This window comes from Eurytemora carolleeae, unplaced genomic scaffold (assembly GCF_000591075.1).
Source record: "Eurytemora carolleeae unplaced genomic scaffold, Eaff_2.0 scaffold259, whole genome shotgun sequence".
NCBI lineage: Eukaryota > Metazoa > Arthropoda > Copepoda > Calanoida > Temoridae > Eurytemora > Eurytemora carolleeae.
In genome coordinates, this window is record NW_019396517.1 from 147,157 (window position 1) to 165,371 (window position 18,215).

At 31.7% G+C, this 18,215-nt stretch overlaps 2 protein-coding genes across 3 annotated transcripts in view; one reads left to right on the top strand and one right to left on the bottom strand.

The window, feature by feature from the left end:
* LOC111704728 (uncharacterized) overlaps positions 1-4,498 on the top strand; it is a 28,250-nt gene extending 23,752 nt beyond the window's left edge. The window contains exons 29-33 of one of the 2 annotated variants that reach the window (XM_023477055.1): positions 1,813-1,907; positions 2,348-2,392; positions 2,751-2,947; positions 3,637-3,760; positions 4,153-4,498. In XM_023477055.1, the coding sequence (XP_023332823.1) occupies positions 1,813-1,907; positions 2,348-2,392; positions 2,751-2,947; positions 3,637-3,760; positions 4,153-4,369 (678 nt within the window). In that variant the 3' untranslated portion in view covers positions 4,370-4,498. Of the gene's footprint in view, positions 1-1,812; positions 1,908-2,347; positions 2,393-2,750; positions 2,948-3,411; positions 3,537-3,636; positions 3,761-4,152 lie in introns of those variants that run through there. The other variant, XM_023477056.1, reaches the window with a different exon arrangement.
* A 102-nt stretch (positions 4,499-4,600) lies between these two features.
* Positions 4,601-18,215, bottom strand: part of LOC111704744 (uncharacterized) — a 15,177-nt gene continuing 1,562 nt past the window's right edge. Inside the window, exons 2-11 of the mRNA XM_023477078.1 lie at positions 16,839-17,198; positions 13,849-13,923; positions 13,394-13,677; positions 12,757-13,124; positions 10,839-11,144; positions 9,054-9,103; positions 8,873-9,004; positions 8,337-8,397; positions 6,204-6,617; positions 4,601-5,670 (exon numbers count right to left, since the gene is read on the bottom strand). Coding sequence (XP_023332846.1) covers positions 5,593-5,670; positions 6,204-6,617; positions 8,337-8,397; positions 8,873-9,004; positions 9,054-9,103; positions 10,839-11,144; positions 12,757-13,124; positions 13,394-13,677; positions 13,849-13,923; positions 16,839-17,198 — 2,128 coding nt within the window. The 3' untranslated portion in view covers positions 4,601-5,592. The remainder of the gene's footprint in view (positions 5,671-6,203; positions 6,618-8,336; positions 8,398-8,872; positions 9,005-9,053; positions 9,104-10,838; positions 11,145-12,756; positions 13,125-13,393; positions 13,678-13,848; positions 13,924-16,838; positions 17,199-18,215) is intronic.

An 18,215-nucleotide genomic window follows, 5' to 3' on the forward strand; every position in this document is an offset into this window, starting at 1 on the left:
GTCTTTACACCATAGTTATTACACCATAGTCTTTAAGGAGGCCAGTCCGCCCTCTCAAGGCTTTACAAAAGATTACAATTTTTTTGTATTATTTTTTAGGACGTTTTTAATATTTTTTTTTCGTAATTTAAAATTATTTAGAATTTTTAATATTTTTAATTTGTGTGACGAAAAACAACAACATGCGCATTGGAAATTCAGAGTTGAAGCATTTTTTTTAAGTGTCTTCGTTATATATAGATTTATTGGTTTGTTAATTCATTGATTTGTTAATTCATTGGTTTGTTAATTCATTGGTTTGTTAATTCATTGATTCATTGGTTTGTTAATTCATTGATTTGTTAATTCATTGGTTTGTTAATTCATTGGTTTGTTAATTCATTGGTTTGTTAAATCATTGGTTTGTTAACTCATTGATTTGTTGATTCATTGGTTTGTTAATTCATTGATTTCTTGATTCATTGGTTTCTTGATTCATTGGTTTGTTAATTCATTGGTTTGTTAATTCATTGGTTTGTTAATTCATTGGTTTGTTAACTCATTGATTTGTTGATTCATTGGTTTGTTAATTCATTGGTTTGTTAATTTATCGGTTTGTTAACTCATTGGTTTGTTAATTCATTGATTTGTTAATTCATTGGTTTGTTAAATCATTGGTTTGTTAATTCATTGATTTGTTGATTCATTGGTTTGTTAATTCACTGGTTTGTTAATTCATTGATTTGTTGATTCATTGGTTTGTTAATTCATTGGTTTGTTAATTTATCGGTTTGTTGATTCATTGTTTTGTTAATTCATTGGTTTGTTAATTCATTGGCTTGTTAACTCATTGATTTGTTGATTCATTGGTTTGTTAATTTATCGGTTTGTTAATTCATTGGTTTGTTAATTCATTGATTTGTTAATTCATTGGTTTGTTAAATCATTGGTTTGTTAAATCATTGGTTTGTTAACTCATTGATTTGTTGATTCATTGGTTTGTTAATTCATTGATTTCTTAATTCATTGGTTTCTTGATTCATTGGTTTGTTAAATCATTGGTTTGTTAATTCATTGGTTTGTTAATTCATTGGTTTGTTAATTCACTGTTTGGTTAATTCATTGGTTGGTTGATTCATTGGTTTGTTAATTCATTGGTTTGTTAATTCATTGGTTTGTTAATTCATTGGTTTTGTTAATTCATTGGTTTGTTAATTCATTGATTTGTGATTCATTGGTTTGTTAATTCATTGGTTTCTTAATTCATTGGTTTGTTGATTCATTGGTTTGTTAATTCATTGGTTTCTTAATTCATTGGTTTGTTGATTCATTGGTTTGTTAATTCATTGATTTGTTGATTCATTGGTTTGTTAATTCATTAATTTGTTGATTCATTGGTTTGTTAATTCATTAATTTGTTGATTCATTGATTTGTTGATTCTATAGTTTTTTGATTCACTGGTTTCTTTATTCATTGGTTTTTTGATTCATTGGTTGGTTGATTCATTGGTTTGTTGATACATTGGTCTTTTATTACATTTGTTTCTTAATTTATTTATTTGTTGATTCTATAGTTTTTTGATTCATTGGTTTCTTTATTTATTGGTTGGTTGATTCATTGGTTGGTTGATTCATTGGCTGGTAGATTCATTGGTTTGTTAATTCATTTGTTAGTTAATTATTGGCTTCTTGAGTTATTGTTTTATTAATTCATTGGTTTGTTAATTCATTGGTTGGTTAATTCATTGGCTGGTTGATTCATTGGTTTATTAATTCATTGGTTTGTTAATTCATTTGTTAGTTAATTCATTTTGTTATATGAATATATTTTAGTCCAAGCTTGGAGCTGAAGTGTGCAGTGTATCCCACTATGCACGAGAATGGATTGATAACATTATCAGACCTCAAGCAACTACAATCAGAACAAGGTTAAATAAGGGTTTTATCATTCCACCCAGATTTTTCCCCAACATGTAGAGGAGTTGTAGGACTGAACGACCATTTCTTGATTTAGGAGTTGAGGACTTTTCTCAATCTAAGACTAGAACACTAATTCTTCATCTAGAACTTCTGGACTTATTCTTGATTTAGAACTTTAGAACTTTTCTCAATCTAAGACTAGAACACTAATTCTCCATCTAGAACTTCTAGACTTATTCTTGATTTGAGAATTACAAGATTATTTATTTATATAGGACTTAACTTTATAATTATCTGGGACTAGGGTATTTTATCTTTACCTAGGGCTTGAGAAGACTATTTTTTTTAAAGACTTTTTGCAATTTTTGATTAAAACTATTTCTTCATATATGACTTGAAGACTAAAAACTGCTGGCTTATTATTTTTTTTAAATCAGATTTTTTTTAGAATCAATCCCGAAACTGGAGACGTACTAATGATTCAACCCCTCAGGTCAACAAAGATTATAGTGTGATTGATATTAATTTATTTGCATTTTACGGGTCTACTTTAATGGCCAAAGTTTTATTCCGCAATATAAATTTGAGGTGTTCTGTGGACTCTAAATTTACTTCAACAGTTTTCTTTGTTTAGTCAATCAAATATGTATTCCGACATGAACCTGAATACACCAAGTCAGTCATCTTCTGTTAACGTGAATGTTGCCAAATAAAATAAAAGAAAGTTTCTATAACAAACTATTTATAAAACATCTTAGATTTGTGGATTAGTGTTTTAAAGTTAATTTTGAATGTTTGAAAACGGTGATAAAAACATTGTTTCTTTTTTTAAATTTGTTGTTTTTGTTAAGTTTGAAGCAGCTGACTGAAGAGGGAAGGTTGGAGCAGGTTGGAGAGGATGGAAGGGTGGAAAAGTTTGACCCCGCCCTCCAGCTGGGAAACCTTCATAATATTGTGTCCGAGCTGCGGAGTCAACCTGCCGGAAACTATATTCTCTCTCATGATGCCAAATCTGGAGCTTTTTGCAGACTCCTAAAACCAGCTCAAGGTAGGAAACATTTTTCATTTTTTGTCAACTATTAAAAAATCTTATAGACAGGGAAAGGCGCACAATGCACAGCACCTACATTGCACAATGCACATGCTAGACCTAAGGAAATTCTTATGCACATTTCTATCATTTTTATAGATTTTAAATAAATGATTTTAAATGCTCATATATTATTTTTATTTTTATTTTTTTAGGTCGAAGGTTACTATTGCTTGTAGTTTTATTCAGTTTTAGTTTTCCTAGTTACCTTCCTTCTATTAAACTCCTATATTTTTCCAATTTTTGTTTGTTGGCAGTGACACTGTACAGAACTGTGGAGATAAGTGTTAGAAGATTTTTGAGGATCATGATCTTGAAACTGATAATTATTTTAATATCCTAGATGGAGAATACAGATTGGATCTGTATTGTATATGAAGGATTGAAGGGGGGGAATAATGATATTTATTATAATATCCTAGGAGGAGAATACAAGATAGGATCTGTATATGAAGGATTGAAGGGAGAGAATAATGATATTTATTTTAATATTCTAGGAGGAGAATACAAGATAGGATCTGTATATGAATGATTGAAGGGAGAGAATAATGATATTTATTTTAATATTCTAGGAGGAGAATACAAGATAGGATCTGTATATGAATGATTGAAGGGAGAGAATAATGATATTTATTTTAATATTCTAGGAGGAGAATACAAGATAGGATCTGTATATGAAGGATTAAAGGGGGAGGATACTGCTCCTGTATCTGGGGATCCTTGGATACCTGTAGACATTAATCTAGTCACACCCTGGCATTTAACACACAAGTAAGTCACGACGAATACGAATACGAATCCCATCTGCTAAATGTCAACGTAACTTTGAGTAACCTTATATCATCCAACCACTTTAAAGTTAATTTCTTTTTCAGAATTCAAAATGTTCCCTATGTATATACAGGGTAACCCACAAATAATAAGACTTGAAATTCTTAATTGTTTCGATCCAAGATTTAATTTGGTGATTTGCCTTAAAAAAGTGTTCAAAGGTTGAACGGACTAGTTTGACATCGAATGTAATGAGATGACAGCTGCAGGAATACTTGGATGTAAGAAGAATTATTAAATAAATTCCATGCCGTTGTTTATGAGATCTCATTGTTTATGGGTCCCCCTGTATATTCTGTTAGTCCTGTTGTTAACAATATTCTTTGTATTAGACGAGTGCCAGGAACCTTTGAACCCTGTGGCAAGAAACCAGAACCTAAACACGTTGGATACGGCAGAGGGAAAAGAAACAGGGGTAGGGGGCGGGGCTGGAGCTCAGACAGGGGCGGAGGAAATGATGATAGGAAGGGAGGCGGGGGTAGAGGAGGACGAGGCGGCGGCGGTGGAAGGGGAAGAGGAGGAAATCAGAAGAGAGGAAATAGGAATTGAGAACTTTTGAGTATCTACTTCCCAGTTTCTGTTTATTTACACATGAAATTATTTATGCAAATAATTTCAAATGGAACTTGTTGATTTTTTTTTGCCACTGTGATATTCTGAAATAAAGTAAAAAGAGAAGTGATGAATTTTAATGTATTAAAAAATGTAAATTAAAAATGATAAAGGTGTAAGCATATGATTACACTGTCGTACATGGCTCTCTCAAGGTTCCAACGCTAGTTAATTTTTATTAAAATAGGAAGAATTTATTTTTTACAAATCACGAACTGTAACATCAATTAGTTGTAACTTGTTAACATCAATGATCACAGTAGAGCAATTGGTAAGTAATGAGTACCATTACCTGTTATGTGATAATGTTGCCCTTAAACTGAGAATAGACTGAACTTGTGCTTCTGTTAGAACATGGAGTACAACTGCACAGACAAGAAAGAAAATTGACAAAATTTCTCATATTCGAGTTTTCAAGGGGGATGTTTAATATTGGTTACTAAATGCATGTTACTCAAAGCATATATGTTACCATTACAAAACAATTTGAGAAAAAAATACTTCTATGGGAAATAAGTTTAAACTAACTTCATGCTTTACACGAAACAAATACTAGTGGTATAATTTGAAAACAAAGAGTAGACTAAATAAATGCGAATTAGTAGCGACCAATTCTGCTAAATCTAAAATCTTAACTAAAGTAAGACTGATAAGCTTACGGCGCTTTTAAAAAAAAAGTGCAAACGTTTCTTTAAAAATTGTAAATAATCATGTACAAACACATTCTTTCTTATTATTATGTTCCACTCAGATATTAATTAAAAGATCTTGTATCTACTACAAGGGATACAGGGTGTCCCAAATTAGGAATTCATCCTTGATTTTCACAATTGGAAAATAGTATAAGTGTAAAGGCAGTTAGGCTTCGTTGGCTTTTTGTAAATAGCTGTACAATGTACAATGTACAATTGTGTACATTAATTAAACATTAGTACAGCACAGTAATCCTTAAAACTGAAAGTAAATACAGTACTGTACTTTGCATATGAATATGAATTACTTCACTGCACTATTTCGATTCAAATAGAATACTGTTGAGTGGAGAGTGAAGGCACTTTCACGGTTTTTTGGTCAAAACTTGTAAAATCACAGATACAGGAAATCCAGGAAGGATCAAAGATTAAACTTAATCTTGGTTTCAATATTAAATCCCCTTCTCTCTATATTGGTGGAGGACCGTTGACATAGCTGAGCTGAACCCAGGAAGAATGGTAGTTTAGGTTTTCACAGCAACGAGCCTGAAACAATGAATAGTAAAGTATTAAATGATATTAAATTTAAATTAAAAATTGGGCATGCCCGCTTCCCTTTAAAACCCTCATCTTATCAAGGAAAGATTAGAAAATATGTCTGACTCGGACAATTTCTCCATCATGTTTCTGAAACAGAACTGCAAGAGTCGCTTTATTAAGAAACCAAAATTGAAATTGATTAATTTCCAGAGAGAAAATGTTGGATATTTCGTGAATTATTGATGAGACAAAGATTGTGAATCGGTTACACCCTCTTTAAATGCAGGGTCTCATTAAATTACATCCACAGTCCTTCTAGTATATTTTTTTACTTTTTAATTTACTGGTTCTGTCCCTATCATTTTTGCATAGCCTTGATTTTAGGAGTATCCTCGAGTTCTTTACAACGAAAAGATAGTAAATGGCGGATATTTGTTAATTTACCTCTACATATAAGATTAATGTTCAAAATCCTTACAACAGTCTTTAAATACTGAAATTTGGTGCATTTAAAAAATTACTGAAAAACTGATTAAAACCTGTGAATAAACAGCTATAGGTAGAAGAGCAGCCACCAGGAAACAGGAATATAAACAGAACCGTCCTATTCTACCCCAGGTAGTCCTACCACCAGCCTCCGGTCCTACCCCAGGTCCGAGGCCAACCTTAGGTTCGGTGAAGGTATCCGAGTACCCACTGTCCTCTATCCTCTGAACCTCAGGATCCTTGATACTTGTCCTCTTCTTAATCCTCCGTCTTCGAGGCTTTACAGTAACCTTGTCCTCTCTGTCATCTTCACTGGAGGCATTTTTTGCCTTTCTTAGTAGAGCGTAGAGGTCAACAACCTCTTGTTTTATCTCCCGGAGGTTAGCAGTGTTCTCTTCTGTTTCTAGTTTATGAACCCAGAGGTTTAGATCGAATACATCTCGTTTTAGTTGGAACAGTAACTCACACTGCAAAATATTTTTAAGGTTATATAGTCTCTTAAAATTTTAATTTGTTCGATACAGGTCTACCCACAAAGGATGAGACTGTAAAGACAATCCCTAAAACTCAGAAAATACGACGACCTCTAAGTCAGTTTTCTGCCTTGAATATATTCTTTTATTGGCTTATTCAATAATTTGAAAAAGAGGAAAGAAGTTCACAGTTGCAGGGAATCATGAATATGAGGAAACAGAAATCAAACAGTCTAACGCTTTTAAAACATGCGGTATTCCCCCCCTTTTCTAGTAAATCTCCCCCCCCCTTCTCTTCCTAGCACTCAATTTAAGGTTGCGTGCTGTTGTGCATACCCCACGAAGGGGAGGAGGGGGGAGGGAGAGAAATATAAATAAGCTTGCAAACCCTTGCGAGAGGTGGAGGAGGGGTCGCAAAATATTAAAATTATGTCAAAACAATTTCACACTTTTGAATAGGTTGGTTTAAATTGAAAACACCTCAGGCAATTACATCCCTGCAGTTCAATAGACAATAAACTGAGATCTATCTAGTCCGCAATATATATATATTATGTATTCACCATAGGATGTCTTGATTACATCTTTTTAAAAATATATATATATTTCTAAACTAAATTTGGATTTAATTTCTATTTAGTTAGATAAATTTCATGAAAAGAAAAAAAAACAATTCTTTGTATTCTGATTTCTGAACCCCTCAGAAAATCTTAATCACCATTTTTCCTGGGGAATGTGGTATACTACGCCCTTTAAGCCCCCNCCCCCTGGCTAAAATCCTGTGTACGCGCCTGGAGCAGACCCTTTTTTAATTTCGCTATCAGAAAATTGGTTTTATTTATGAATAGCGTAGGGTAGGTAGTTGAAAGGTGGGAGAGGGGGGGGGAATGTAGGGGAAATAAGAGAGCCTTAGGGGGAATTGAAGGGGAAACGGAAGTTTTTAAGTGTTTGTTTATTTTGCAAAGATATAAATCTTAATGGAATTTTTATCAGTTCTTTCCATCTTCATGATTCATTCAAGATATTTGTTAAAAAATCAATATTTTTAGGTCAATACATTTAACTTTCTAGATATTTACTAAATTTTCAATAAATTAAACATTCTCGAAGTTTTTCTAAATTCGCAAAAATTTCTGCAATCAAATACTGTTTTTGTTCCGCGAAATTTTTTAAAACATTATTACAAAATTTCTCCAAAATTTGCTCTATAGCCAAATATTTTTTTTAGAAAAAACAAACCAAGAAATCGTTTGATTCGGTTCTTTCCGAATGTATGTTATAAACACTAATATAATACATTTTTGGAGGACAAGCCCTGTTGGAATTTATGTCAGAAGAACTAAACAGTTATATTTCATTGAACATCTAACTATACGATTGCGTGTTAGGTTAAAACATCTTTTCATAACTGTCATTTCTCTTTATAGTATAGGGGGGGGGGGTTTCAGCTACAAGGTGTCTACTGTCATTTCTCTTAATAGTAAGGCTGTATTTAATCGAGAGAAAACATGCCAGATTAAATTCAAAAGAAGAAAGTAGTTATTTAAGTATAGAGATGTATAAAAACTAATTTCCTTTAAAGAAATAGACGATTTTGATTGTGTCACCTCAAAAACTGTGTACAAAATTATCAAAGCATTATCAAAGCAGTAAAATATAATAATAATCTACATGTTTTATCTGCAGTGGATTTTTTTTTCCAAATAATTTTACCTTGTTAATTTTGTTGTTGTCGTGTTGAAAACTTTCTTCTGTTGTAACCCCGTCTCTTCTACTGCATTAGACAAACAAATTAAACTAGCTAAAACTTTTAATTCAGGTGTTTTACCCTTTCGGTAAAAATGCTGCATTAACCTAGAAATATTTCTCTTATAATTTTGAGCCCTTCTTGCTTCTATATATAAATTTAGCTTGTCTGTTTGTCTGTTTGTTTGTATCCAATAAACGTAAAGAAGACTGAACCGATCGGGCCCAAATTTTGTGTGGGACCTCACGTGACCCTAGGGAAGGTTTATGAATGATTAAAATTTTAAAAATTTGTATTTAAAAGTTTTTTTTGTTGTAAAATTTTGAAAATGCGCGTAAATGTTTTATACTGTACAGATAAAGCCAAGATTAAAAGTAGAAATAGAAGATGGGCGCGACGTGCCTTAAAATCCTAGTTTTTTTATATTTACCAATATTTTGTTTTACTATAACCTAATTTCTATGAAAATATAAAATAACATAAAGAGTTTATATATGTTTGCCTGTGTATAATCTGTTCAAGTGCAAATTTCACCGAATCTATCCGAGATTTCAATCGAGAAATTTCGGAGGAATTTTGCGCATTTTCTTTCTTCTCGGTTCCCGTCTTCAAACATTTCCCGGATTTCCATTCTAAAACGGACAAAATTGATTTTAAGTTTTCCTACAAATTTTACAAAGCTCTTACGAGGAGATTTAGAGGCATAGCACTTTTGGGTATTCACCGGCGATATCTAAAAATATATAATTTTTTTACGAGTAAAATAAGTTTTTCAAAAATTGATTAATTTATTGCATGCTTGGTTAGTCACATGACAAGATAATTAAATGCTCATCCAATTTTATTCATCCATAAAACTATTAATCAATCAAGCAAGACCTTTTAGTGTAGTTTGATAATCTCTTAATAAAGCCAAATACAGATGGTTCAATATAATCTTTTTAAAATAAAATGCTGTTAAAGTTTCCTTTTTATTAACTTTTAATCCTTAAAACTGAGATCAATTTTTTCATGTTATTGTGTATTTTTAGTTATTTGCTGTTTATCTATATATATCTTAAAAACTGTTAAAAAGAAAGAAAAAGTATTTATCGCTGTTTTCCTTTACTGTTAAATAAAAGGTTGATTCGTGAATTGTAAATAAACTTTTGCTTCAATCCCAAGCATTGAAATGGCAAGGTGATCTTGCTAAATTAAACATGACAATTACAAGTAGAGATACGCATTGTTTTGAATTTTTAAGAGGCTTTAAAACAATCTAAAACCGGTTTCTAAATTGTATTCTCACAACTTTGCTTTTATCACCATGTGAGAAATCTAAGAAAATGTATTTTTTTTCGTAGGCCAGTGTACTTAATTGTGCACAATGTAACAAAAGGAAACTTTTGAATAATTAGACACATTTCAGATTCTTAAAGTTAAAAAAAGAAATAACGATGTCCATCTCTATTTACAGGTTTACAACCTTTTACTTCCTTCAAGCAATTCACAATTGTTAAAAGAAATCATTGAACCAGGAAATGCAAATCTTGAAGAAACAGACAACAGGATGTTTTAAAATGGTATTTAAAAAAAAAAATTATTTCTCTGACAAAATATTGTCTTTCACACGATGATAAGCAATGCGTTCTAAGCATGGAAATCGTAAAATTTCCAAACCGTAGATGTAATTGTGCGTATAAAAACACGATTTTTTGCCGAATTTCTGGCTAATAGGTCTAAAAACCTCAATTGACATTCAGTCCATTCAGCATTTCAAAAATCAATAGAAGTCACTAGACAAAAAAAAAGATGCGTCAGGACTCAGGATCCGACGAATACTGCCCCGTCGTTTTTGGTTCAATATTTTCAAAATTGTTTGGCCCAAAAACTGATTTTTTGGGACTCTGCCATTTCTTAATCTCAAATATCAGTTTTTGCCTCTAGTTAGTTTAATTATCAACGGATTTTTACGATTTCAGGATTTCTAAATTCCAAGTTCTTTTGGTGCCCATATCGATGTATTTTGAAGAAATATTTTTTTTCGCTTTCATAAGTGAATTATTCAACCTTAAATTTCATAAAAACCGGTTTCTGGTTGGCAATTTTAGCTTGCGAAAAAATCGTCTTTTCTAAATGTTTTTTTTTACATCCAAAACCAATCTTATGCACATAGAGGCGAGTGCAATGGCCAAAATAGATCACCCAAAATGGGAAAAGACATGAAACAAAGAGCTTAAAAAACATAGATTTTCGAAATTAAACTGGATAAGTTAAGAACGGCTGCATAAACACACTGGTAATATTGTTATTGAAAGGCTAAAAAAATGTTAAAGTAATTAATCTAAAATTGTTAAGCAAATATGCTCGTGCTTTAAAAGTAGTGTGTATGTTATTGTGTGCAGTCTTAGGCAAAATGAATTTAGTCTTTTTACCAAATTCCCAATGTAAAAAAACGTTCAATATTCTCTTATTTATAAAAAACTTGCCAAATTTATTCCACTGTCGTTCAAATCTTCATCGTTAATGTCGTCTTTCACATCTTCGGGAGAACTGGACAAATCGTCCTCCCTCCTAATACACTGGGAATAGTCCTCATCACATAAAAGATAATCGTCCATACACTTTAAGCTGTAGTCGTCGTCCATTTCACTTTTTCCTAGTTTAAACTCGTCTTCTGCTAGTAGAGTGTCGTCGTCCTTGAGCCCTGAATAGTCCTCTCCTAGACTTAGAATAGTCCGGATTCCCTCCTCGTCCACATTTTCCTCGTACTGGTATTCACTCAAATAGTCCTCCTGAAATACAAATCAATAAATATATAAAACTAAGTTTTCAGAGTACCTCGAGTCCGTCTTCTATTAACGAAAAAAGTTCGCAGACTTTAAAATATATTTTCGTGTACTTTCAAAAATTTTATGAAATTCGATTTTTCGAACAAACTAACGCTTAAATACTTTGTAAAATTATGAAAAAAGGAAAGATTTAGAATTATTTGCCATTATGAGAATAAAAAATACAACTTTACAAAAAAATAAATATTTATGGTTTTGTTTTTAATTCTAGGTATTGAATTAAAAAGAATATGTACAAATATTGAAAAAATGGGAGGGGGTTAAAGGTATTTGCCAAAATGCGAAAAATACAACGTATTTAAAAAAATATTTAGGGTTTTGTTTTTTAATTCTAGGTATCTGAAATTAAAAAGATTGTGTAATAATATAGAAAAAATTGGGAGGATGTTTGTTTAAACATATTTAAAAAAAAAATAAAGATAAGAAACAGGGTGAAAATATTATGAAGGTAATTAAATCCAATTGCTTGCAGAAATACCGATAATTAGTTAAAATAAATGTCTCGAATTTGAACTAATTAAATATTTTCCAACTTAATAATAAATGATTAGATAAATAATATAACGATGGTTCACCCTGTAGTGCATTTCTGAGATTATGTTACAACTATACATACAACCCTTATCTTTAAATATAATTAGTCAGAAGTAAATTTTAAATATTGATAAATGCATTTCGTACTAATTCCAGATTTTAATTTGAGATTATTTAAAACTGTGATATAGACAATTGAAAATAATTAAAAAATTTTAAATTGATCATTCAAAAAATTGGGCCCTTTCTTTAATTACAAAGCAAATGAGGTTTTTTTGTAATAAATAAATAAGTAAAAAAGAAACAATTTTATACTATACAGGTTGGAAAAGTAAAAAGTACAGTTTAATTAGGCAAAAAGTTGAAAAGATAAAAACACAATTTAAAAAAGTAAAATGTTAAGATTAAGACTCTTACAAGAAAAGATATGAAATTCTAAAAGTACAGATTAGAAACTTGGAAAAACAAATTGAAAAAACAAAAACTCAGATTAGAAGTGGAAATCAATTTGGGCTTGTATCGTTAATAATCTGAAAGACAGACTCGAAATTTTAAAAACACAGATTGTAAAGTTGAAAGTAAAGATTGTAAAGTTGAAAGTAAAGATCGGAAAACTAATTCTTTTTTTTACAGTTAAGTAAGTTTTGTGCAGATTAAAATGTAAAGGTCGGTAAATCAAAAAATGCAAATTGAAATGTTAAAAGTTTTTTACTTAAAGTTTAGATTGGTCTGTTAAAAAGTAGAGAATATAAAGTTTGAAAAAAGATACATTTCAAAAAGTTCAAAGGTAACGATTCAAAAGCTAAACGTGATTTTCTGTAATCTCGTAACCCCCCCCCCCTTCCCCCATTCCGGCTCCAACCCTACTTCTTGAACTCTTTAACTCTTTGAATACTTTCCAGCTTGTATTTGAACTTGTTTCTAATTGTCATCCAGGCTGGGATGGGGGGGGGGGAGGAAGCGGGGGTTTACTAAATGGGAGGGGGTTTACTAAATAGGGGGGGGGGTGAGGGAGGTATACCTTATCCCAAAGTTGCGACTCTGATGAACTATGGTTGCTCCCGTCCTCTCTTCTACTCCCGTCCTTGCCCCGGGTATAGCCGGAGTTTGAGCTGGAGCAGGTTGAGATAGAATCTCCAAACTCCGAATCTGAGTTCCAGTCTCCGGTCTCAACTTTTATCTGCTCTAGGTTCAAGTTCTTAAACCAGTTCTCCTCGAGGCCGATTTCATCGGTTTTCGTTGGATCTCTAGTCCTGGACATATCTTGATCCAGGTTTAGGTTCAGGTTCAGGTTTCGGAGCTCCGCTGTCTCCGGGTTATTCTCAGCTTCTTCTCCGGTTATCAGAGCTTCAGTTGAACTTGACTCCTCAATTTTAGATTGGAGATCTCCTAGGAAGTTAGAATTGGAATACATCTTATATTTTTTATGTTTCTTATCGTCATAGTCTTGTCCTTATCGGAGTACTTGCCCTAGGCTTAATTCTTGTCTTAACCCTAGTCATTGTTCTTGTACTGATTCTAGCCCTTATCGTTGTCCTTGTCCTTATTCTTGTCCTAATCCTTACTCTTCTTCTAGTCCTTACTCTTCTTCTAGTCCTTGCTCTTATTTAAGTTCTCGGTCTGTTCGTATTCCTTGTTCTTGTCATTGTCATAAGTACCTGAACTCGCATAGAAACTATCTGAACTAGTCGACATGTTCATACTAGTCGACATATCCATCCCAGTCGACATAAACTCCTTGTCGCCTTGTTCCATTCTGTTAAAGTGCTCCAACCCTCCGCCCATCCTGCCGTGTCCACTTCTATATCCAATCCTCGGCATTAGCTCAAGGCGGCATGGTAGAGATTTCCGCCATTCTCGCTTCCGTCGATCCCCATCAGAGTCTGAACTTTTTCCGATACGCTTCCGCCTTAAAACCAATATCTCCGCCTCGCTCGCCAACCTTTAGACAAAAAACTCTCATAGTTGGACAATTAAAAAAGTACAAAACTAAATTTTTACGCAAACATTTAAGGTAAATAAATCTGAACTTACTTAGCATGCGTTTAAAGCACAATCAAAGTTGGTGAAAATTTACGAATAACTTTCATTTGCATAAAATTGAAATTCTGACCTTTTTACGTCTTCAGCCGAGTAGGTCAGCTTCCGCTCAGGCTGAAGCTTAGAAGAACTTTCTGCTTTATCAAATCTAAATTACAAATAGTTAGAATTTTTAGCAAATACACTTAAAGAAATTGAGTCTTTGCCACAAACTCTGATGTTCTGTCCCCATATCTTTGTAACCCAATGTCGTAGACCATACATATTTCAAACTATGAATTCTTTTAGATCAAATATTTTCAAAAATTGACAAATCTATAATCCATACTACAAAGTTTTCACTGATACAAATTTGTTCTTAGCAATCTTAAATGAGTTGAAATTGATTCAAAAAATAATAAGAGCTGACAGTTTCGCATATTTTACAAAATAAAAATATTTTTTTTATTTCTTTCTTGATGTTGATAAACTTTAAAGGCATTTTCTCAATTTTCCATATCATGAGAGTGTCCAAATTGAAATTGAGTTTTGCCACAAAATAAAATCTTCTGATTCCTGTATTTTTGCAACCTGATAGTGAAACCTATGATATTTAAAACTTAAATTATTTGATTTAAAAGAAATCAAAGTTTGACATTTCTCAGCTCTACAACATTAGGTTGCGAAGATATTCAGAAAATCAGAGTTCTTGCAAAGACTCAATTTCCTTCTCAAAAAGGTTAATACAAAATTTTAAAATATTATAACTTTCAGAGATGTCTCTTAAATTTGTTACGAAACTATAGTGTACTTTATCATTCTTCCTCACTTCGTCGTGAATTTCATAATTAACGTGCTAAAAAGTAATTGTCGTTCTATAATGTTAAGTTAGCTGTATATTATAGCACTTTATATTTTGACTTCTGCCTATAACACTATTATTTTGACGACGTGCTATAAAGTTCTAGAACTTAAATTTTCTCTATATTTATATATAAGAGAACATTTCTGTCCAAAAACTTTATAACACTGCGAACCAAAATCACAATGCTATAAATAGTTATAAAGTAAAAAAAAAACCCTAGCGAAAAAGAAAACACTTTATTTATTTTGTGAATCTGAAGAGAATACACGCAGATTTAACAATTAGGTTTCAGCAAACTGGAACGTCTGAGTTCTGATCACTTTCTCTTTAATGAAAAAGTTTAAAAAGGCAATTCTGTGAATTCGAAGGTGGTTGAAAATAGACCCTAAATGCATGTAATTAAATTAAAATTGAAGATGGCCCTGGATAGTCCATGGGTAAGAAACAAAGAAATTGTAATTTCGAATAACGTTCTGTCTGATGTTTAATATCGCACTGTTCTATAGTTATATTTACATCACTATGTATAGTAATATATTTTATACCAAGTGTTTTTAACAGCAGTGAAAATAGATTTTTTTTACAATATCAATAATCAACATATTTTAAATTCAAATTTCAATGAATTGTTAAAGAAAGGTAATTACATTTTTCTAAATTGTGATTTTTTTGGAGACTACTTAAAAAATGTTGAACAAAAAAATTTGTTTGTTCACAATTTTTTTTATTTTTCATCATTCTTCATGTGTGAACAAAATTGCGCAAACCATTTATGAGAATATAATGATTTGCTGGAAGTGTTTCGATTTAAAAATTCATCAATATCATCATGTAGAGTAGAGAAAGTTTTTATATGATCGAAACTAATTTGAGTTTTAGCAAAACTAGATTTTATCAAAATATATCAATTTTATTGTTAAAGAAATAATTGCCTCATGAGCCATGAAAAAACAAAGCTTTAAAAACATATATTTTTGAGTGTATCTATGTACTTTTAAAAAAAGCGTATCATAACCATTTTTTGCTAAAATCATTTTTAAAATTGGCGCGTAGCAATTGTATTCTCTGGATGGCTTAAGTTTAGAAAATCATGTCGCCACTCTTATAAATCTTTTTGTGCGTCTGGCTTAGACGGGGGGGGGGGTACATGGCATTAGGCCGCACCCTTTAGCATGAAATAATCCCCTATTAAATATGCTAAACAGTCTTAGGTTAAGCTTACATCATCATAGGTTAACAAATAAATCAAACTTGAATTTATCAGTTTAACAAGGCTGGTCACGCTTCATTAGAAGGTTAAAACTTCAATAATTTAACAGGAGGGTGTGGACGTATTTTTACATACCCTTCACATAGGAAATCTTTAAACCCTTATATGAGCTATAATGAGGAAGATGTCCTCGCTGTTCTGACTAAAAAGGTGCTAAATTTTGACAATTTCCAGAGCATAAATCCGCAATTCGTTTACAAAAAGAGGACAAATTTGACAATAATCAATTCTTATTTTAAAAAAACAAGAATTTCTTAATCATTCTTGATCATTATCTGAATGGGACATGCCAATCTTTGGATGGAAAGTTGCTTGAAATTACGTTAACAGTCCCTTTAAACAAGCAAATCTGGCTTGATCTCCTCAAGCACATGACAAGCCGAAACAAATATTTTTGACGCGTGACGGCTCATCGGACTATCGTCATTTTGTGTTTTAAAGCCATTGTTTGTCAAATGTAATGTTGTGCGCACTCTAAATATTAGATAGCAAGGTGAATAATAAAATTATCCGCGCCGCACCCTTTCTCATATCTCTCGCACTCATCTCACAAATTTGTAGAAAATATTCAGAAACTTGATGGAGTCGGATCTTAAAACAGATTGTTAAACAAATTTTTTAAATTTTTTTTAATTCTTTCTCTAAATAATTAAAATGTTTGTTTTTGGCTTTTGCACGGTTCCTCAAAAGTTTAAGAAGTTTAAATTTTTTCGATATTTTCTGTTCTAAAAGTTTACTTTTATTAAACTATTCAAAATGTTGACTCTTACTAAAGAAATTGGTTTAAATGGTTGATTTTTTCCATATTTTTTTATTATTTAAACTTGGCAAAAAAATTGATCTTCTTGAACGTCAAAAAATATTTACAAGGACAACATAAAAATGTCCTCCTTGAACAATAGTTTATATTTGGCGTCTCTACATAGTTTTTAATTTTTTTAATTATTACCTTGGAGTTCGTTTTTTCGTGTCTTCATCGTCCGACTGATTTCTCGACGGAACACTTCGATCCTCCCGTCCCCAGAGGACGCTTCGTCGGTCCTCGACGCCCCACAGGACATTCTGATGGGCCTCCGAATCCCAGAGAGTTTTTTTATTGTCCTCTGGACGGTTCCAGTTGATAAAGCTACGGTTGGACTCTTCCCTTCTTCTTTGGCCTCTGCTGACCTCCTCCTTACCTTTACTGACCTCCTCCAAACCTCTGCTAACCTCTTCCTGACCTGTATCAGTATCCTCTGAGAGGTCAGACACATGTCTGCAGTGGAAAGTCGCAAAATTAGGACCTCTGAAGTAATCGTGTTTCTTAATTCTTTAAACAGGGTATGCAATACATAGCTACATATGGAAATAAAATCGCGCGTATATAATATATATGACGTGTTATATAGGTATTGTTCCAAAGGGGTGGGGGTTAAGTAAGATCCGATCAACAGGATAAACGTAAACAAACAAACATAAACTACAGGATGTTCTGTTTTAACCAAACACCGGAAATTCTAGTTTAAAGGTTTCAAATATACATACACGACAATGCACGGTAAAGCACGCTAATGAATGGTTTCTTGAATATGAACAATCTCTAGCTTTTCTTTTTATTCATCGTAATTTTCATTCAATATTTATGATGCAATATTCAGTATTCATTATTTAATATTCATTATCCAATATTCAATATTCATTATTCAATATTCATTATTCAATATTCAGTATTAAATATTCAATATTCATTATTCATAAAGTCATTATTTAATATTCATTAATCAATATTCAATATTCAATATTCATTAATCAATATTCAATATGTACAATATTAAATAATCAATATTCAAAATTCAATATTCAATATTCATTATTTATTATTCAGTATTCAATATTCAATATTCATTATTCATTATTCAGTTCATCCTGTGTTTAGCATTCATCCGAAAATTAAGCCTATTTTTATAATCACATATTTTCTAGATTATAGTTTAAGAATATATTCTTTTTCCGTCCTAATTTCATCTATCCTTTTTGTCATTTATTCATTCTTTTGTAAATTTATCTTTTTATTCTTCAATGTATTCATCACTTTTTATTCATCTGTCTCATTATTCATCTATAGAAACATATAATGCACCTTTTTATTTTATTTTTCATTTCTTTAAACATTATTTATTCATTTTTATCTTAATAAATACATTATTATTATGTGTATATAATGCAATACATATTTTGTGGAATTGACCATTTTTAAACCTTCGCCCCCCTCCCCTCATTTTAAATTGTATTTTATAGACCCTATTGTGTACGGTTAAAAAATTACACACAAATTCCAGGGGGTGGA